The sequence below is a fragment of the Phoxinus phoxinus genome, assembly GCF_949152265.1.
Source record: "Phoxinus phoxinus genome assembly, chromosome: 23".
Lineage (NCBI taxonomy): Eukaryota > Metazoa > Chordata > Actinopteri > Cypriniformes > Leuciscidae > Phoxinus > Phoxinus phoxinus.
This window is the reverse complement of record NC_136898.1, coordinates 10,738,019-10,760,589: the sequence shown is the minus strand read 5'-3', so window position 1 is coordinate 10,760,589 and position 22,571 is coordinate 10,738,019. Positions and strand designations below refer to the sequence as shown.

Genomic DNA, 22,571 nt, shown 5'->3' with positions numbered 1-22,571 from the left:
AAAAACAACCTCAGTCAATGATTTACTTATACCATTATTTACATGAGTACAATCAGTTTGAGAGTTAGGTGAACGTCTGGATGCTCCGAATTGGAAATACAAATCATTCCCTTAGTGGGCAGTTACCAAATATGTTTGCAGATTGAGTTGGTGGGAAAATTACACTTCAATTTGGAATTGAACAGCATCCGCCTGTTAGTTAGAGATTCGTACAGTTCCATCACTGCATACAGATGGTGCTAACAAGATCTTAGTCTGATTATCATATGGTGAATTTTGGAGTTTGGAAAATGTTTAATTCTGTACAGCTAATGTTGCAATGCAAAATTAATCCACATATGCTCTTGATAAGATGGGAGAGAGGAAAGGAAATTGAAAAGGGGGGAAAATAAAGGAAATAGAAAAAGGAAAAGGATGAAAGAGAGTGGGATACAGAAAATGAAAACACAGGAAAAGGATGGAAAAGGGGAAGGAAAAAGAAAATCCAAACAAACAAATAAAATAAAAATATACATTTATAAAATAGAAAATTAAAAACAAAGGGTAGAGGAAAAAGGAATTAAGAAAATAAATAAAAACTGGACAAAGGAAAAGGAAATGAAAAAAAATAGGAAACCAAAAAGGAAACCAAACAAAAGCAAATCAGAAAGGAAAGGGAAAATAATCCAAAAGACAAACAAAAGTAGGAAAATGAAAAAAAAGAGAAAACAGGAAACGAAAAGGAAATTAGGAAATGGAAAGACAATGAAAACAAAAGGAAAAATCAAAGGAAAGAATCCTTGAACTAATGCTTTGAAATGAGAAGATAGCTGTTCATAATTCCTCACACATTACTGTTTTTTTGTTTTTTTTAAACATGTGAAATTTGGGGGCAACAATCTGACCTACATCCCTTGTGATTATACTGTGAAATCAAGCAATGAACGAGTTGAATTTTAATTAAGTGTAGGACATTATGAGTAGCATTTTACATGCTGTATTTCATAAACTATTAACAAGACAAAGGAACAGCATTAAAACAATCCCCTGACAATGCAACAGATGACATGACTCCATTTGTGCCTCATTATAAAGTGATTGTTTAAGGGCTAAAACAAACCCACACAAAAAGGAGCCAATGACATTGCCCGCTGGAAGATGTTCCTTTTTAGAACGATGACATCAAATGTTGTGCAGATTGCCCTGGAAAAATAGCTTTCCTCCAATCACAACGGCCTTTTGTGTAGTCTCTCTGACAGAATACCCAAGAGCCATGAAACACTAAATGCAAACTGACAGCTGTAGGAATAAAGGATCAGCTGCACTCACTGATTGGGTGAAAACTGACCTCTCTTTTTCGGTTATTCATTTAACAGTGCATGTAATAGCAAGACTAGAAAACATGCTTCCATGCACTTAATGACAGCAACAGAAACAAACGTTTTGGTTGAAAGAGGCAGAGAGAGGCATGATCTATTGAGATTGCCCAAGTGCACTGATTTTAAACAGGACCAAACAAAGCCTGAGCATCCATTTTTAACATATAATAAGTAAAAGTTCATCTGCATAAATTCTACATAGAGGGCAACAGACAAACAAGGAGAATATAAGCAGATAAAACATTTTGAAATATAAAAAAAAAATCATAGTTTAATATTTTCTCTCATTTATTTTTTAATTATTAATAAAAAATGTAAACTGAGCAAATGTTTTTAATAACATTGTATAACAAAGCTATATATTCTTGTCTTGATATTTGATTTATCTAATCAAATATCAAAGGCCACTGTCAGTGCAAAACCGATTAGTTGTGTTTTTGATTAGAATCTGATCTAAAAATATTGACTGTCCACATAGTGTATACCAACTATCCAGACCCGATTTGTGTGTCCCAAACCGCTCTTTCGTTTTCCAGGATATGGTAATGAGGTTGCGTTGGTAGGTATACACCAAAAACAACAACATCAACATGGAGGGATTTGCAATGCAGATGTTGTCTTGTTTACAACATGACAATGTGTATAGCCCGCGCGCTGGACTATCGCATCTTATGAGGCAGTGGCAGAAACGTAGGAGGCTGGTATGCGTGGCTTTATTTCATGCTGTCGTCTCCTATAACAACATCTGACGTTTAGATTTTATGTGCTGTGAGAAAGTTACATAAACCACACAAAATCTGATGAGCAGTCAAGACTGAGGGTGCATTCACATTTGTAGTTCGGTTCGCTTGGTTCGTTTGGTCCGGACCAAAAAAATAACATTTCGTAACATATGGTCCCTTTCACACCTACCTTGTTTGGTCTGCATTTTCGTACTTTTCAGTTTGACTCAAATCAAAATTACAGGTGTGAAACCTCCCCCGGACCACAGTCCGAGCCTAACAGACGAAATGTGGTCCGATGAAAAGAGGTAATCTCGGTCTGGATCAAACTGAAGGTTTGGTTCATTTCTAGTGTGAAAGCATTTTCTGATGGCTCGGACTTTCAGACCATTTACAGGAAGTTCCGATGTTTCCTGCGAAACAGAAGAGACAAAGATAGCAGGAAAAATGAGCCGTGGTAGCACATGTGGAGAGGAGGAGACAAGGTTTTTAATTGAAATATAGTCTGACGACATAAGTCAACTGGAAAAAAAAACGCTTGCAGTCTTCTCCTCCTTTCCTGCCGGCGACGATAAAATGTTCGCACGCCAAGTCCGTTCATTTGGCGAATTTTGAACTAGCCTCGCGTATAGTTGGAGCAGCATGACTTTCCTCTATGTTGCATTCATATTTAATTGGAACCGCACCAGAGTTCATCGGTCTCGGCCCGCTTGTTTGGTGCGCACCAGGGTTAGGATGACAGCGTTCACACTTATTCAAATAAACCACACTAGCAGAGCAATCGCACAAGGCTTCGTTTTAATCGAACCAAACATGCCAGGTGTGAACACACCCTGAAACAGATTACCAGAAATGCTATTTGAGTTGGATTTCAAACCACATGTGAATGTAGCCCGAAAGTAAAAATCGCATTTCATATGTTGCTTCACCTCCTTTCACAAATCCTATTCCATGGCCTCATGGGATAGTAAAGTGTCTAATCCACACTTTACCGGAAGTAGTAGTGTTTTATGTTTTCTATACTGTTTTATGAATACTATGAATTCGGACATACTGTACTACTCAGCTCACATACTATATCGTATGATAGTATGCAGCGAAATAAATCTCAGATGGCACTGGACAACCAGCTGAAGCTTTTTCTTAAAGTATGGAAAAGCTGTAACTGACGAATTGCCTGAGGGCTACATGTGTGGACAGCTTGTAAGCATTAACTAGACCTAATTCAACATCAAATTCAACAACCCTCAATATGAGAATAAATTAATGGTGGCAAAAACATATTGAATTTTATTGAAATATGCCAGGAGAAATAAACACATCAGCAACAACAAGGTGACTTTCATGGCGTTTTTGTCCATGCAACGATTTTAATCAGCATGTCTATATTGTTGTGGTTTAATACGATTTTTAATAGGACTTACAGAGAGACTTTTGCACGGTCTCTGTGGATGAAATATCAGTTGACAGAAATGGCAAAGTATTTGCAGACCACACGCAAGTATTTAATCTGGCAACCGCTGGTTTCTTCATTCCAGTGCCAGTGACCTAACATCTCTCGCTGTCCTTGAATTCTGACGTAGCAGATGTTTTCAAATGTAAACTTTCACAACAAAAAATCATTTTGTTAATCAATGTATTTTTTTCATGTTTTGTTAGATTTAAACAATAATTTATGCAATTATGCTTTTTAAAATTACCTTGTTTTTAAAACAATTTTTTTATTAGAAAATAAAACAAATATAGTATCTTGAAAAATACTTTTTGCAGTGTAGAGCTAATGTATATTTTGTTCTCTGTATTGGTCGCATTTGTCTGTTTCAGGAGCATTAACAAAATACGACACAAATATTCATATTAATAACTAGCCATGATTCAGGGAGCATTAATAAAATATGATTCATGAGTATTAACAAAACATGAAAAATAATTAGCAATAATAATGTCTTAAAGACCATAATGTTAAATTGTCTACCACTATACTTCCTTCTGTTGAATTGGCTTATCTGCATGGAGATAAACTTGTGAAAATCTGGAAAAGCAGGCAGACAGACAGCCACACACTGAGTGCATTATCTGCAAACAATTCTTCAAAATTGTTTTAACCTCCACAAGAGCAGAAACTGTCCAGCCCAAGCTGTGGCCTACTGAGTAGATTGGGCACCAAATGACCAGAGCTCAACAAACCATGCCACTCTTGAAGGGCACGGGGCTCTCGTGATGGCATATGGACACCAGGCTCTGCGGCAAGCCAGCCTGCCTCTCCTGCATCCCCCTCCCCTCCAGGCCTGGACTGTGCAAGGATGAGTGAACAAATGTTTATCTGTCTATAGTAGGTATACGGCTAGGGCATTGTTATTAGCTTGTTTTTTTTTTTTTTTTTGCTGAGCTTTTCGAATTGCCACTTATGTGCACATAAAACATACATGCACATGCTGAGTTGAGTCAGAGAAAAGGAAGGAATGAATCTGTCATGAGGCACTCACCACCTCTGGCAAGGTCACACAAACATTATTTTAAATGACAGCCCAGTTGAACAGGGGCATTAGATAACACTCTCAGAGCATACCAACTACCCCAAAGGATGTCCTCGCATGATAGACCCAGCATGTTCGGACCACATGCAATAGAACATTTAAAAAAAAACACTATCTCAAATTGAACTGCACTGTGGTTTAGTTGTTTTTAATTATAAAAAAATAAAAAATTAAGAAATAACATAAAAATAAACAAATCTTTTGGATGTAGGCTTAAAAAAATGTGTTCCTAACAGCTTTTAATACTGAACCAATACTAATCTACCAAAGCAAACTTGTCCTCTAGTGTTTTATTATTAACATAATTCGTCATATTTAGCTGTGGCAACAGTTCACTGATTATGGTCAACATATATCGATATAGCCTTTAAATCAAGTTCATATAGTAAGCAATACTTCATATATTAGAGCTTGTTACATGTAATAAAATCTGCAAAATATAGTCTGCATGAATAAGTCAATTCTCTATTATATACTAATCAATTTTGTGATTTATGATTAATAGCATTTACTATTCTATCAACTGTGGTAACCAGGATCTGCTTCAAAACCACACTCTCAAATGACGTTACTAACTATATATATTGTCGCTATGCTTCTTTTTTTTTTAAACCATTTATCGTACTGTAGGTTTAAGGTCTTGAAGGTGTCAACTGGCTACTTTAACAACAAATGTGTTTAAATAATATAATGATTTTAGAGGTAAATTACTAGGGGATCTCCCTCCTCTTTTTCCCATCCTGGTTCTTGGATTGTGCACACTTCCTGAAAAGTGAAGCCAAAACGTTTCGTTCACCCCCATGGTGGCTGGCTGCAGTAAGGTCATAAACCCCGCCCTCTCCATGCAATCAAATGGGATGCAAGCCAAACTAAAAAAAATCCAATTACATAAAAAAAAAAAAAGCCTGTCATTTTAGGTATAGTTTTTTATCACGCTGACATATGTTCAAGTGTTCGTTTTTCCAACAACTTTGGTTTTATTTAGTTACTTGATGCTATAAAAACGAGGTGTAACGTCATGATTGACAGCTTTGCTTGTGATTGAATCCATCATACCGCGGCTCCACCTTAGTATCCTTACTGCGCAGACTCCCAATGACTTAATCGGCAATGACCGTTTTAGGGATATTTTGGCTTCATTTTTGTACAGTGGAAAGAAGTGAAGACATCATCCATCTTTTTTTAACAGTCTATGGTGTGAGTGCAATGCTCTTGTATTTCAAGTTATCACAGCTTTTATTTTACAGTGCATCCATGATCTCTCACATAGGGGCCTACTTTCTTAAATGTATTCACTTGGCTGTCACTGATTACCAAAAAAATAAAAACCTGTCGTGACTGGAACAGTAAGAACGCATGTGTCCTTTAGCTGCCACTTTGATTAATAGATCTATTAATACAGAATCAAAAATTGCAAAGAGAAGCCCTGCAGCAGCTGCAAAATATTTAGCATAGTGTACAGTGTCATTGAGAAGTCATTTGATCAATCAGTGCCACAGTCTTTCAACAAAGTTTTGACCATGCATAAGACTCTGAATCTAGAGTGGGCAAAGCAATCAAACCAAGTGTTAAAAAAGTAGCATGCCAATTGCATCACATTTTATTTGAAGTTCTGATCGAGGTCTTGTCATCTGCGCGATCACAGACTTTGATATTGTTGAGAAGCAGTAATCTGCATTTTGTTTACTCCATAAATATATTACCATCAGCCTCCATCAGAATGATTCTGTAAGATGTTTCTGAGTGCCTGAATGATGTTATTTCAAGGCTCATTATGCCTCCAAAGGCTGAGGGAGCAAACACAAGTTTCCAGAAGCACTGAGCTGTCAATCATTATGAATTACTTATATTGTTTACAGCTGACAATAAATCTATTGTTTCTGTGGGTGGAACAATCTCACTGGTCTGAAAGTTACAACATGGATGATGTAACACTTTCAAAAATGACACTTTAATGGGGGGCCATTAAAGTTTTATATTGAGACTTTGAAAATGTCACGCTTCAAGTGCCATCATTTTCAGGCAGATACTAGTTTTCAGATGGTCAAAATTCTGTCTAAATTATTGAGGAATGTATGCTGGTATATAAATAGAACTTCAGTCGAAGTTGTAGAATACCACATACCTGACTAATCGTGGTGAAGTGACTTGAACTGATGGCTCAAAGAGGCAGACTAAGCAGACAAATCTAATCTTTCAGACGCAAGGTGTTCTGAAAGCGTGGATTGGGGTGAAAAAAATCTTCTTATGATGTCACTCAAAATGTCTTTTCCCCGTTTTGGCTCTGCGAATGCCATCAAAGTACAGCAAAAGAGATTCGAGAAACATCTGACGACAGCTATTTCACGACTGGTCGGCTTCAACGATGACGTCGTTGACACCTTCAGTTCAGCTAATGCTCACAAATCCATGTTATATAACGTTTTATAACAGTAAAAAGTCTTTTCATGTAATACTGTGTCATCTTCATAAAAATAAAAATGCAACAACAAAAATACAGACCCCATAGGCTTATGTAACTATTCTTGTACACACACACAGACGATGTATTAAGCAGTACATGAAGAACTGCATGGAAAGTGTTTCTTTTGACACATGAAAATATCTGTGGCTGGTTGCATAAACTACTAAGACTAGTCTTAAAAGTTAGTCATCCAATTTCTCTTTAAGATTGTTCATAACTTTTTTAAGTCAGTTACATAAAAACGTAGACTGGTCTAATTTAATTTAAGACATATAAGTATATGGTCGTGCAGAATAAGGCATTAATATGTGCTTTATAAGTGCTAATAAACAGCCAATATTCTAGTATTTGCTAATAAGCAACTAGTTAATAGAGAGAATTGGACCCCAAACTAATGTGTTACCATAAATATTATTAAAAATAAACAGTAACACTTTACTTTAGGTTAGTCCAATTCTCACTATTTACTAGTTACTCATTAGCATGCATATTACTAGGATATTGGCTGTTTCTTAATACTTCTAAAGCACATATTAATGCCTTATTCTGCATGACCATATTCTAAATCGCTTAACCCTACCCAATACCTAAACTTAACAACTACCTTACTAACTATTAATAAGCAGTAATTAGGAGTTTACTGAGGCAAAAGTCGTAGTTAATAGTTAGTTAACAATGAGAATTGGACCCTAATCTAAAGTGTGGCCATAAATACATATTATAAAAATGTAATTATTATAAATAAATAAATTGTATTATAAATAAATTACACGCATACATTAGCAGTTTACTGGGCTAAAGGGGTCATGCTAACCTATCAATATTTTTTAGTTCAGAATTCAAAATTAAGACTTGATTGTGACTTGTAATGCTCCAAGTGTATTTTCTTTTATTATTATTACATGTATTTATTTTCTTTGGCTCCCGTTGATTATGAAATTAAATCACAGCTCAAGGCCTAACTGTGATCAAACAGGGGCAGCCCTTTGATGATTGGCCAATACGTTTCAGCAGTTTGCTAATTAAGTCAAAGCAAACAACCACCTGTGATTAAAAGTATCAAACCGATGGCTCCAGTCCTGAAGCATTTACCTCTCCAAACCACTAGCTGAGTCTATTAATTAGGCAACCTGGACGGAAAAGGTAATTTATTCAATCATGTGACGCAACACGTACAGAGTGACCTTTGTGAATGGAGTAGAACGACCCTGACAGGAGGACTTTTTTCTCTTAGTGACTTTATTTGTTAGTTTTTAAATGTTGCAATCACTACTGCAATTGTAAAAGAGGTTACTGCAATGAGAGAAACCTTACTTCTTTCAAAATTGAATATTGATCTGTGTATGCCTTTCTGTGTGAATGCAGAGTCTCAGAAAATTTCAGGTTCAAATTTCAATTATTGTGACCATGACTCACATTCATGCTTTTTTTTATTCTTTTGTTGCAGTTGTATGCTTGAAATGTCCCTAGCTTAAAAGCCCAATAATTTGCCTCAGGTAAACCTGTAGAAAACCTAGCCTTTTTCTTACCTTCAATAACACATGGAATCAGACTACAATGACTTTGAAATATAAAGCATAGAAAATATCTGCAATATAAGCTTATCAAAATGCCAAAAGAGCACCCCTCGTCCTCTGATATGACTCATGGAAGCGAGTAAACGGTGTCTGCGTGATGTCTTGTGCTTACTCCGTTCAGTTTGTCGCCACTGTCATTCTCGATTAGTCTACCTGAAGAGAGTTTCGACATTCCTCTGGGATGTCCCTCGGCTAAAAAACACCCTCACGCTGCATGCAACCGCTGAAGCACGCCACCTCACAGGAATTCTGCACGGCACACTTCTTGCAACTTTGATCACATTTGAAATGCACCATGCTTAAAGGACACTTGCTGACTTACTGAAACACAACATCCCTTCCCCATATCCCAGTTTAGGTTTAAGCAAATATCATCTCCCAGCTTCAGCATGCATAAAACAGATGATAACAGTACCTGGATACACAAGCAAAGCAATCAGCCACACCATGAAGATAAAGCAGGCAGGATTGCACATTCTTCAAACTGTTCTCTGGATGCAGCAGCTGGTATTTCTTCCTTTCCTTTTTGCTTTTCTGCACAGAAACACAACCACCTGTGTTCTGTTTGCTGTTTCTTTGATCACCGGGTAATTACAGCAGAAAACGGCTTATTTTCACCCTTGGATAGGCATGGAGTGGAGTGGAGGCAATTTAAATCCAGCACAAGTTAAAGCGGCAGAGAGACTGAGCTCCCATTGATTATTTTCATAAGAGGACCGCGCTCAGCAGGCTGGCTGAAGGGAACGCCCCGCCCCCTCTGAGCTCTGATTGGCCGGGACTCTTGGCTGCCTGTCAGCAAGGGGTTCATGCTTCGACTGGACCACTAATGCAAAGCTCTGCAAGATGAGAGAACGAGACGAGCAGCATCTTCAATAAAACTGGCGGCAAGCCTCCTAATATTTGGTCTGTCACCACAAACTGATAGACACGTCTGGAATTGCTCTATTCCCTTATATAACGTTGCTTCTATTTAAAGATCATGCCTTTCTTATTTTGTGTAATTGCCTGCTGTCAACACTGAGTATTGGGTTCATGCCAAGACGCTGAAGTCCCTTCGATGTGATAGTCATCACTACTCCGACAAAACTCTCAAGGTGACCTTGGGCAGCCTCTGTAAATCTCTAGCGGCAAAGATTAACAATGCGCATCTCATCCATCCTAAATGCATCTGAATAAACATAAACATAAACAGATCTGATAATTGTTCAATTATGTTGTGGTGTAAAAAAAAAATCTCTCCAAGAACCACTTAATATAATTTCAAATGACATCAATCACTATATAGTCACTCCCTAGAACACCAAAACAAGATCAACGTCAAGCACAATGAAAAACCAATGCGGTCTACTCAAAATTACTTCAAAATTAGTTTTTAATTATTAGTCTGTGTTATTTGTTTTAAAGGTTCTGTATGGAGTTTTCAGCGGCATATAGCGATGATGTTTCAGATTGCAACCAATACGTTTACAAGCGAGTGCTCGTGCGCGTGCTTTCTTTCGTTTTTTATTATTATGTGGAGTTTGTGTTTGAGTCTGTGTTGTGCTAGTCGTTTCCTAGTATTAGCAGACTCCATGTCATAAAGTTGCAGTGTCGTCGCTGTTGAGTGCAAAGTCAGTAGACGAGGCGAGAGGCGAGACGCTCGGGAGCGCGCATGCAGGTCTCAGTCACGTCACTGGATTTTGCGGCAAATCCGACCCGGAACATCACATAGAAATAGGAATACTTGCTATCGGAGGTAATAGCAAAACCCGCCAAGTGGATCATTTTATTGTGAGATTACAACCCCTTCACACACAGGTAATAAAAAATGGATTCATTTTAGTAGAAAAACTCCATACAGCACATTTAACAGTAAAAATATATTTAAAGCAATCAAGATAAATTATCTTGAGACTGAATAAGCTATTAGGACATGTTTTGATATATTGTATCCTGAATATAAGTGTATTTTGTCTTACTACACTAGCATTTATTTATTTATTACTTTTTCAATATTTAAAATATTTGAAAAAGTCTGCCAGTGCAGTTAGACATAATACATTCGTATTAAAGACACAAAAAGACAAAATATATTTTTAAAGTGTTTAACTGGAAGAAAAAAAAAATATTAATAAAAATAAATACTTATTAAATGTCACAAACTCCCATCACCAGCCTTAGCAGTACATTTCCTGTTCCTCACCTGCACCTCATCAGCACACTCATCACCTCTGCTTAAGCACACACCTCACACACACTCATCGTCTTACCGGTTTTCCTCACCTGCAAATATTACCTCCTGTGATTCCCAAATTCCTGTCTCCTTGTTGATGTGTCTATTCCTCTTCTCCAGCATTCCCCCAAGACCTGTAAGACAAAGACTTTGATTACTATTCAGCCTGATAAACTATTCAGCCTGTGTGCATTTAGTCACATGTTGAAGACACACACGATCACTATCTTCACTTGCCAATCCTAAGAACTAAGTTTAATACCTGCCTTGATCATTGCTGTGTTATTACTTACTTCTGTTAGGAATTTGCTCAAATAAAGCACTGTTATCACTTATCCATCTCTCGCGAGTCTGCTATATTCTGACAATTAACTCTCCTATAGGACAACAAGGGGTTTGTGAGAGATCATTTTGTGTGTATAATAAAAATGCAGTAACACTACAATAAGGTTCCGTTTGTTAATATTAGTTAGTTACATTAACATAAACTTACAATGAAAATAATTTAAAAGCATTTATTGTTATTTAATGGACTTGAGCTAAAATGACAGTTGTGAATCTAACAATGGACAGTTGTATTTTTAACTAATGTTAACAAAGATTTTTAAATACGGTAAAACTTTAATTTGATGGTCAACTTTAGACATTCTACTACTACATGCCAACCACCAGGACCAGTCATTAGAGTATTAGTAGTGTATGCTTAATATCTGCAAATACTTTATTTTGATGGTCCCCAACAGACCTTCTACTGACTATACTGTAAGTAACTCTGACAACTTAAAGGGAGTCTTGTGTTTAGCGAGAAGTCCAAGATATAACTCAATCATACAGGCTTCACACTCAAATATTTGATGTACTCTTTAGCCATATGGGGCTAGATTATATAAGGCACAAAGTGTGATGAGTGAGATAATCAATGATTGTTTGACTGCAGCAGAAGACTGCAGCAATAACTATCATTTCAAATATAACAAATGTGGATCTGCGTGTAAGTTTGGTAATGATCAATATTTCGCAGAATTGTTATCAGCCTTATGCACAACCATACTGAAAAAAACAACAACTTCATGGTAGAATACTATTAAAAAATCCATGGAATATGAATATGATAATCAAGAACCTTGGTATCATCAGACTGTACCCTAGTACTTTCACCGTACTTTTTCTGACCTCACAAACTACTTTGCAGTTGATTCGCTGTGTACAAAGCAGGCTTTTCCACCAGGACGAGATGATTTTGTTACAAATATTTTATTGCAGGGTTTGTGGTTCATAAGTTGAAGAACTGCAACACTTATGTCTTTGGACAGTCTCTTATGCTCACTTCCACTGCACTCCGTTCAAAACAGAAGTGTGATCTCACTTCCAGAGAATGTCATGAATTCCTTGAATATTAATTGCACTCTTACTGGCAAGTTATGAATTAAAAATGAGCAAAAGCAGAGGGTTTAATCGAAATATTACCCGAGCTCTTAACAAGTCTGAATTGCACTGCAAGTACTATTAACCAAACACTAAATCAAATCCGGCAAGGTCACCGAATTGCAAATTTTTAATGGTGAAACTGTCAGGCTAATTCAAAATCTGCCCTACCGGTGCAGTGTCCCGAAGAGGCCAACCACGACATAGTGCAATCACAAGCCAACCCATGACAATAACTCACACTGGAAATTTGGTCCATATTTCATAAAGAGCTTATCAAACTGATGGATATCAAAATGTGATGCAAATGCCACCAAACCTTTCCATTCTTTGAGAGAAGAGTGTATTTCTGCGAGTAACAGAGCACCAGCCGAACTCCGCAGATAAACTAGATTGTCATTTCACAGTGTCCCGTTAGCAGCCCTGATATGAATCATAATTGATGTTCGCAGTACTAACATATGACAAGGACATATTCTTTGAGAGCTTTAGACGAGCCTTTTTGGATGATTAATACTGCTCAATAGAATCATAATATTGATGACACGTAATTAAACTTATGATGAATTTATTTGAGATTAAAATAAAATAAGGAACTAATTTGCCCTTCAAATGACTTAAAATACCCTAAGTAATGTTTGAACTTCAATAGGCCGAAAAAATATCCCCACTGCACCTACCCAAACAAATGAACATATAAATATTATTTGAAAATATATTATTTATTTATTGATTGTTAAGTTTTTTGAAGTTTGTGTGCCAAGTGCAGCCTGGTCTCATTGCAACTATATAATTATTTCTTAACAAAGACACAAAATTTACTTTTTGATAGATGCTAAAATTTACAATATGGACGTATCGGCAACATTTAAACAATTGACCCTGGATCACAAAACCAGTCACAAGTCGCACAGGTATATTTGTGGAAATAGCCAACAATACATTGTATGGGTCAAAATGATAAATTTTCCTTTTATGACAAAAATCATTAGGATATGAAGTAAAGATCATGTTCCATGAAGATATTTTGTAAATTTCCTACCATAAATATATAAAACATTTATTTTTGTGAGTGAATGCAGCACAATCGCTAAAAATGGAAAACTTTAAAGGCGATTTTCTCAATGTTTAGATTTTTTTGCACCCTCAGATTCCAGGATTTCAAATAGTTGTATCTCTTAAATATTGTAATATCCTAACAAACCATACATCAATGGAAAGCTTATTTATTCAGCTTTCAGATTATGTATACATCAAAAAAAAAAAAAAAAAAGACCCATGTGACTGGTTTTGTGGTCCAGGGTCACATATAGCATTATTACGCTTACAGCTAAAACGTTAAATATTTACAAATATTTCATATCAAAGATATCGGTTTCATTTCTCTTTTACCATGTTATAGATAAATGTAAAATCCCATAACCCTACTCCCAAACCTAAACAAACCCATTTTATACGGAATAAAAAGAATAAAACGTACTGGACAGACAATTTTAGTAACAATATAGCATTAAAAATACATTTTTGAGCAGCTCTACCTCTAAACCTACCCATAACCATTTCAACTACATACAGTTATGAAAAAAAACAAAGACGGACAAGTGCAATCACAATAATTTATTAGCCTTCAGATAGTTGACTTGCCATTTTAAGTGTCCTATAAAACTATATGGCTAACAAAATGAGAGATTTTATTGTTGCCTTGGACTTGGTGATTTTTTTGGCTGAATGAGGCCTTGTCCATTTTTAGGACAATTGCTGAGACAACATATAAATCAGGTTGAGTTGTATTTACGTTTTCTCAGCAATTCCTTTTTTTAGTGAACTCATTAGTTCAGCAATCTACCATATCCTGAGGTATCCGGGATGAAACGATACAACTGTGCTGTATACGCTACAACTGTGATGATGAAATATCAATACATCACATCTCATCACAGGGCTCAACAATAGCTTTTGGGCCTGTGCAAAAACAATGACTTGATAAACTTGTATCAATATCTTTTTATTCACATGTGTATTTATTTTCATTATCTTGTTTACATTTTTACACTTACATTACATACATTTTTGAAAAAGCTAGTCAAACTGAAACCAGCATTTCTCAATTCAGAGCAAGGAAGACTATAACGCTTTTGGATACCTAACCCTATTTCACAGAGATTGACAATCTTCTATAATGTGCAGTCCTAATGTATAGAAAAGCCACTGCTTTGTTCTGATTTTCAAACAATTCCAAGCAATTTCAAGCACCACTATGATTTGTTACATTATAAAAATATTATTTTTGCTTCTCAGATGCATTTTAGCCCCTTGCCTCTCAAATCTAATATTGCATCAGTTAAATGAGACAATAAACCATTCAAAAAACACCCAAAACAGATATTTCCCATCATCCTCTCAGACAGCCATGCTGTGAGTTTCGTGCTCAAGTTACAAATTGACCAGCTTCCATCAAGGCAACCTAGCACTGCATTTGTATATTTGTGTGCATGTGACTATGTGTGTACATGGCCAAGTGTGCAAGCTCTTCAGGACTTCAGCGATGTGTGTGTTTGATCAACTGCGGAGCTATTAACTCTGCACTCCAGCAGTAACACAGATGGCACTAGCCTCTCCATACACATATCACCCCTGAAGGAGAAGAAAGAACGTATACAGATAAAAAAAGAGTGACAGAATGACTATCACAGTTTGACCAAAAAGTTAAATGAATAGTTCAATCAATAATTGACTTTTTTTTCCACAATTTACTCAATGTTCCAAAACCATGTTGTTATTTTTTCTGTGGGGAAATAAATCAATTCATTAAAAACTACAAAGTAGACCATGTCAGGGCTGTGCAGTGTGATATATTTCGCACTTGCAACAAAATAAATGGGTCAGCGCGATGAATAAATATACCACAGTAGCATGCATGCGATACAGTTTGTTTGTTTGTGAGGTTAACCTAGGGCTGCATGAATAACCAACAAACCGAAATCGTGATTGGCTTATAGCACATCTAAATCGGATTTTAAATCGGACTAAGCGTATCGATCGGTTCGCAGTTAATGTCACTTGAAAAAGCATTTGAAAAAACAACACTCGCCAAACATCTTTCAAAACGTGTAACGAGAAGCATTTACAAACCTGCTGTTGTCCAATGAAAGAGAACATTTAATGACATTTTTACTCTAAACTCAATAATGTCAGTGGAGTGTTTGAAATAACTTCCTTTTTGTGATCTGGCGTGGCTGGCTTCATATATCACAGAATGAGGCAAAAGTTATTTTATGTTATAGTTTTCTGTACGGTGATAAAGGCTATTTCGATTAGCATTCCTTTATAAATATACTTTATTCTAATGAAAATACTAGAGATGTCTAGAACACAGATAAACCATGTATTGTCACAATCGTGTGTTTATTGTTTGTCAAGTTTTTCAAGTTTTCAAGTGTTTCAGTCAAACCATCTCTATCTGCATTTTATTCTGCTACTCTGGGATTTCCTGGACCGTCATAATTCATAAAGCCACTCGAAGGCAAGCCTGCAACCTTAGCTGAAAACGCTACAGTACAGGGTATAGGAGACAAGTGGAAGGAGACAAGAGGCTGATTTTTTTTAATGGATGTCAATGAAGGAGAGGCTTTATGAATGAAACAGACACAAACAACACCTTATTTTAGGTAAAAATATGAACAATTCTACTTCTTTCTAAATATATTTTAAGTAAACGTATGCAAATCCATCTTTTTTTTCATATACATATTTCGTATACATATTTCCTGACAAATGTATTTAAGAAATTGCCATCACAGATTTTTATCATAATAATTTATTGAAACTTTAGACATTTCTAATGATTCGAAAGGGAAGCTGTAATTTCAAGAGCTCAACCAAAACGGATTGATGTTGTTTGGAAATGTCTGAAAACATTTATTGGTAAGATTTGTATTTTTTTGTGTCCTGAATAACCTGCACATTGTCAGTCATGCCTGTTTAAGTGATGAACTACGCTACTTGTGGTATGACTTTGAAAACGTGAAATACAGCCCAAAAGCCATATAGACTACTTTTATTATTTGCTTTTAATTTTTGTTTTGCCTTTTTGGCCTTTGAGCTTGACAAGACGCAAGTATGAACTATAAGCATATGAGCGTAAAGATCTTTTTTTCTTATACTTTTGTGTTTTACAAAAAAAATAACAGCATAAAGAATTGAAAGGACTTTTATTTGTTCGGCTAGTCTCTTAAAGCCAAAATCCCTGATCAAAGAACAAAATGCAAGGCCTTATGCCTTTCTACGTACGGTACATCTAATATATATTTTATAATCAGAAGAATTTTTTTTTTTTTTTTTTTAAATATAATAATCAATTTGTCATGTTAATCATGTTTGAAATAGTAAAACATTCAAATAGAAGGTTCAATTATTGTCAAACAGATCTGATTAAGATTCAGCATAAAATATCCTTGTGCTGAAATCACACAACAAGGTCGAATCGAAGGCAAACTCTGGGTCTGTTTTTTTCTCCTGCAGCCTCTTCATGCCGGTTATGCTGCCAGTTTGTCATCTGATTGCCCGGGCATAAGCAAAAGTGGCCTAAATTAATTTGGCAAGAGGAAGAGGCAGATGGAACATGTAATTGTAAAGGCACAGTTTTGGCAGCCTAAAAAGACAACTTAGAAGAATTAATATTTTCCCATGGTTAATAAATCCTTTTCACATTCTTCCCTTCCTTGATTCATTTCAAAACAGTTATCTTATCTTAACTGTGCAAAAACAAGCTGTGTGAAACCTTAATCGTACACTACATATGATGAAGGCAATTGGATGAATAGGAATATCCAAGTTAATGTTATTGCTCTAAATCCTTAACATAATATTGTCAGCTGTCAATAATCCTCCTACGCAATGTGAACCATTCGCTTTATTTAAAAAACTAATTTAGAAACGGAAATCATTTTTAGTGTTTACCTCTCGGATGCCACCCTCATAATACCAAAATTAATCCACGGGGGACACAGGATGAAAAAAAACACCGTATGAAACTAGAAAAACAACATTCCCAGGATCACAAAACATCATCTTATTTACATAAAAAGTAACTCACGTACTTGAACATGGTTGTTTGAAAGGATGTAGACTGACATGTTACTTCTGTTTACACACCTTTATGTGTCTGTTGCCGTGACGGCATGTGATTCCTCCCTAAGGGTTTACACATGATGGCGGAGTCAAATAATTCCAAATTCCAGCTGCGGATTTCTTTATAACTCATTTATATTTATGCTCTCAGCAAACGCTTTCTTTTCAAAGCAACTTACAGCTCATCTTTAAAATAATGAATGAAGCAATAATAAATGAATTATTGCAAGCTGGAGAAAAGCTGCTGCCTGGTGAGTGCACGTGATTTACCTCAGTGGATCTTACTGTTATTTTCATCTATTATTTTTGAATATTTCAACCAAAACTGAAAATCCGGTCATCGTTTACTCACCCTAAAATCATTTCATAACGTTTCTTCTGTGAAATACCATAAATAATGGTGTATTAATGACAATTAAGTGTTGGAGTTCATAAATAAATAAATAAACGTTAGCTTGTATGAAGAACACATTGAAATTTAAGAATTGCTGTGAGCAGATCATTAAATCAGTGAGTTGAATACATTTTAAGTTCAGTCTAATTTGGTAATCCATTGGTTCATAGACCGTAGGCAGGGTAACAACACCAAATTGAATTTTTGACAGGAATGAAAATAAGGTTGTGAGAGTAAGTACATGGGCCCTATTTTAACGATCTGAAACGCAAGTGTCAAAGCGCAAAGCGCAAGTAACTTTGTGGGCGGTTCCCGGCGCTGTTGCTATTTTCCCGGCGGGATAAATGACTCTTGCGCCTGGCGCAAATCTAAAAGGGGTTGGTCTGAAGTAGCTTCATTATTCATAGGTGTGGTTTGGGCGTAACGTGAAATAAACCAATCAGAGCGTCCTCTCACATTCCCTTTAAGAGCTGGCGCGCTTGTTCCATGGCGGATCGCTATTATAACGGCGGATTTGCCAGCGCACGCCAGGAGCGGTTCACAGCCAAAGAGACCGACGTTCTCGTCAGGACCGTAAAACACAGAGAAGTGACATTGGGGATGATGGGAGAAACCCACCCAAATTAGCTTCGGTTAAACAGGCGTATAATTTGGGTAAATGTGTAGCCTAATCTAGATTTTTTTTTTATAGATATATCTTTTCCACATCTTCACGGGCACAACAATGATTTCCCTCGTGTGTTAATATTTTTCCTTGTAATAATGTATGATTTGCAAAAATGAAAACTGCTGCGTCTGTTTATATTAGAGAATCAAAGTGGATGCGCGTTAACACACTACATTATGGCCAAGCACGCGCCCTTAAAATACCATATCACTAACGCGCAACACGCCACTGTCTTTAGACTGTTTTTTTCCTGGTCAGTGGCGCAATTGCTTTCTAAAACTGGAAAATAGCACCAGGGAAGTTTTGCGCCGGAACACGCCTCATCTTTGCGCTGAACCGCCCCCGCGAGCGCAAGTTCATTCCCTAATATACCGACGTGCGTCTGTGGAGGGAAAAGTCCGCTGTGCGCGGGTGCAAAATAGGAATGATACATGCGTCGGTGTACAAAGTCAATTGCGCTGGGTGTAAGATAGGGCCCCATATGTGCAATGGCTTGGCCACTGATAAAACGTTGTCCGAAAAAAAAAGCTTTGAAAGTTGTGAGATATGAAAATGATGTGATCTAGGACCTTTATTATGTGCCATTGTCCTAAACCTATTCCTCAAAGCCTCGTTTTCATCTATCTAACCTGACTAAGGTCTATTGGAATGAACCAGTTAAAAAAAAATATTTTCAAAATGTGCCATATGGACTACTTTTGTGTAACTTGTTTTGAAGTCATTTTTAGAGCTCGCCAGATGTGGTCACTATGAACAGTTGTTGCATCAAAAGAAATGCATAAAGTTTAACCAAATGTGTCATTAAAAACAGTATATGACATAAGGGCAAAAAGAACATGATCGAAATTTAATTTTTGGGTGAAAATTTCTTAAACTCTTACCTAGACAAAGTCTGCAAGAATAAATTGATCATATGATGGACAATTAATTTACTTAATCTAAGATTTTCAGAAGGAGTAAAAAAGAAATTATGAAGAAGAGCACTGGCAAATGTAAAATAAAAAACAAGCCAAACAACTTCAATGATCTGTGTCCTTGTGGGAAAAGCCAGCTCGTGAAATTGTGCTTGATATAGCCATCGTTATCTTACACATCAGTAATCAGTCTGAATCTCTGCAAATCCAAAGCATCATGGGTGTAAACTGAGGGGGAGAGGGGAAAAAAGGGGGGAATAGAGAGTCAGGGAGGTAGACATTGCTTTGGGAGTTAGTGTATTCAACTCATGGCAGTAGGGAGGGAACATTTGCTCGCTAGCCTCAGTGAGCAAATATAAAATCTAATTTATGCTTTCAGTAATTCACTTCTACATCTAATCTATATACATTTGCTCACAGAGTACAAGAAGTATGCTCAGGTTAGACTGTCACACACCTTAGTTAAAGTGGTCCAGAATCAATGTTTTTTTTCAGAATCTTTGCTGTAAATAGTGTAGGATTTGAGGGCGAACCAAACACAAATGAATCTTCCAGGTGATTCGTTCAAATATAATTCCACGCAGAACTCAACACTCCAGACCTCAAATCACCAATCCAGAACCATAAAACCCAGCCTCCACTCAAAAAAATAAGCTGTTGAACGAACTTAATTAAATTAAGGAAAACTTTTCCACGAAATTGAATTACATTTTTCCAACAAAATCTAATTTGTTTGAAATGATTTGTTGTAATCTTGTTGTATGAACTATTAATTGTATTAATTTAGTCAATCCTGCGATAAAGTTTAGTCAGGTTAGTTTTTGTCCTGCCTAAAATCGCCAACATTATAATTTTAGCTAATTTGACTCTACATTCACTTATAATGCTAGATGTCACTAGTGTTCTATTTAGTTAAAACCACTTTTTAGATAGTAATAATAAATATTACTTGTGCAGTTTACTCATAATACTCTGTTCGTGCCTTCTGCTGCAAACTCGTTTCGGATTAGCCTACATGAGCCCATTTCACACAGCGCGTTGATCCCGGGAAATTGCCGCGAAATTTCCTGAGTGCCTTCTGTGTGAACACAAACACGTCGGCATCGATCCCGGGTTGGGGACCTATAACATTGCCGGGATCAGTCCCAGAACAAGCCCTGTGTGAACAAAAGCCAAGGATCAATGCCTAAAGGGGTGTGTCGTAGAGATGCCATCGCGCGACTCTAGAAAGTTTGTGTTCGTCATCAACAAAGAAAGAACGAAAAAAATGTCTGCAAACTGGAACGAAGCAGAGACCAGAAGCTCCTTACTATCCGCGCTGAAGCAGAGATCATTCGCCAGATTTGTGTAACGGTACGCGATGCATTAGTTAGTTTACATGTTTTCGACTGCTTCGTCACAGATTGCGACATGCCATGTTTCAGTCGGTGTACTACATTTGAAATGGAGAGGCGCGTGAAATGCAACACATTCACAGAGCGAAGCCGGATTATGGAAGTAAATTATTGCCAAATGTTTTTGAAACAAAAAGCCTGTTGAATTGCACTACTTGAAAAAAATATGCATTGCATTTACCATGCTTGCATTTTAATGCATTGTATTTTTAGGACTTGCATTTTTTATTGCCTCAAATTCAACATGGTTGCATATTTAAGCTGTGAATATTTCAATTCAAAACATTTCAAACACATTTTCATTATTAAAAATTCAATTAACTTAAAGGGTTAGTTCTCTTCTGTACCTCATACAAAACTATTATACTGCCAAATAGGACTGCGACTGCAACTACAACACCGTCATGTGAACGACTTAATTAGTAACGGTTTTGACATTTTCGCAATAAATAAATTGTGATTACACTTGTCTGTCTGTTATGTTTTTCTTAATCATTTGTAGCCTAACGTTAACGTTACGCAGTTTTAAAAAATGGTTACGGGTAGGTTTAGGGGTAGGAGTAGGATTAGTGGCTCAAAATATATTTTTACACATCTCTGTCCATTATGTTTTATACTTTTTATATTATAAAATGGGTATGTTTAGGTTTGGGAGTAGGCAGGGTTAAGGGATCTTAAATGTATCTATACAATTATAAAAGGGAAATTATACAGATATCTTTATGATATGAAATATTCGTAAATAGTAAACGTTTTGTAGCTGTAAAATCGTAATACTGTTACGTTTAAATGTTGCAGACATGTCCATATTATACGTTTCAGCATCTATCCAACCATAGAAAAAAGTACGTTTTCTATCTTTGAAAATTACGTATTACTGCTAATGCCAGTTTATGCATAATATCGTTATGTGTCGTTTTGCATAATATCAATTACAATCACTTTTGGTCATTAAAATAAAGCTGAAATAAACTAAAATATAACTATTAGATGGAAAACGTAAACAAATGAAAATTAGAAATGTAGAAACTAACTGATGTAAATAAGTTTGAGTTTATATATGTTAAATATAAACACACTGAACGGAACCGTTCATAACTAGCACTGATTGGATCATTTGAGACAAACATGACTAAGAATTTGAAAATTATTTGGTGTCCCTGTGTGAAATATGGAGTCTGTGTACGATGCTTTAGCAGTACAAACAGAGACGCGACCACCACTGTGGCTCCCACCTCTCTGTGGGGGCCGATTGGCTGCCTTAAACCATCTGAGCATCCAAACCCCCAGCCTATCATTTCATCATCATCATCCCTCATCAATCTCCCAATCCCTCACTTCACCCTCCTTCCCCCGCCAAGCCTGTACCATCATTTCTCAGTGTCTGTCTCGCCCTCAATCTCTCTGCCTCTCTTTGATTACTGACATGTGATGTCTCATCCAGCTTAGAGATTTCTCTGCTGAGCCGCCACTCGAGTGTCATTTGACACACACACACACACACACACACACAAACACATACACTCACTCATCACACACGGCCCATAGCTGTGGCACAAGGCATCTGCTATCTCAGACAGTCATGCCGTGTTAATGTAAGCACAGAGCATCTTGTTCATTAGCAGCACCGGAAACTGTTGAGAAATGGCTTGTTGTACTTTCAGCATTATTCTTATTGCTACACTTTTTTTTATTCAAGAAAACATCTATAATATGAGGGGTGGAAAGAGTACTGAAAAAATATATACTCAGGTAAAAGTACCATTACTTTCCAATG

General features: G+C 36.5%; 1 protein-coding gene across 4 annotated transcripts in view; it reads right to left on the bottom strand.

Annotated features, from left to right (window-relative positions):
* opcml (opioid binding protein/cell adhesion molecule-like) overlaps positions 1 to 22,571 on the bottom strand; it is a 169,771-nt gene that overhangs the window by 126,429 nt on the left and 20,771 nt on the right. For 2 of the 4 annotated variants that reach the window (XM_079598664.1, XM_079598663.1), the window contains exon 3: positions 10,921 to 11,004. In XM_079598664.1, the coding sequence (XP_079454790.1) occupies positions 10,921 to 10,993 (73 nt within the window). In that variant the 5' untranslated portion in view covers positions 10,994 to 11,004. Of the gene's footprint in view, positions 1 to 9,073; positions 9,369 to 10,920; positions 11,005 to 22,571 lie in introns of those variants that run through there. The other 2 variants (XM_079598665.1, XM_079598666.1) reach the window with 2 other exon arrangements.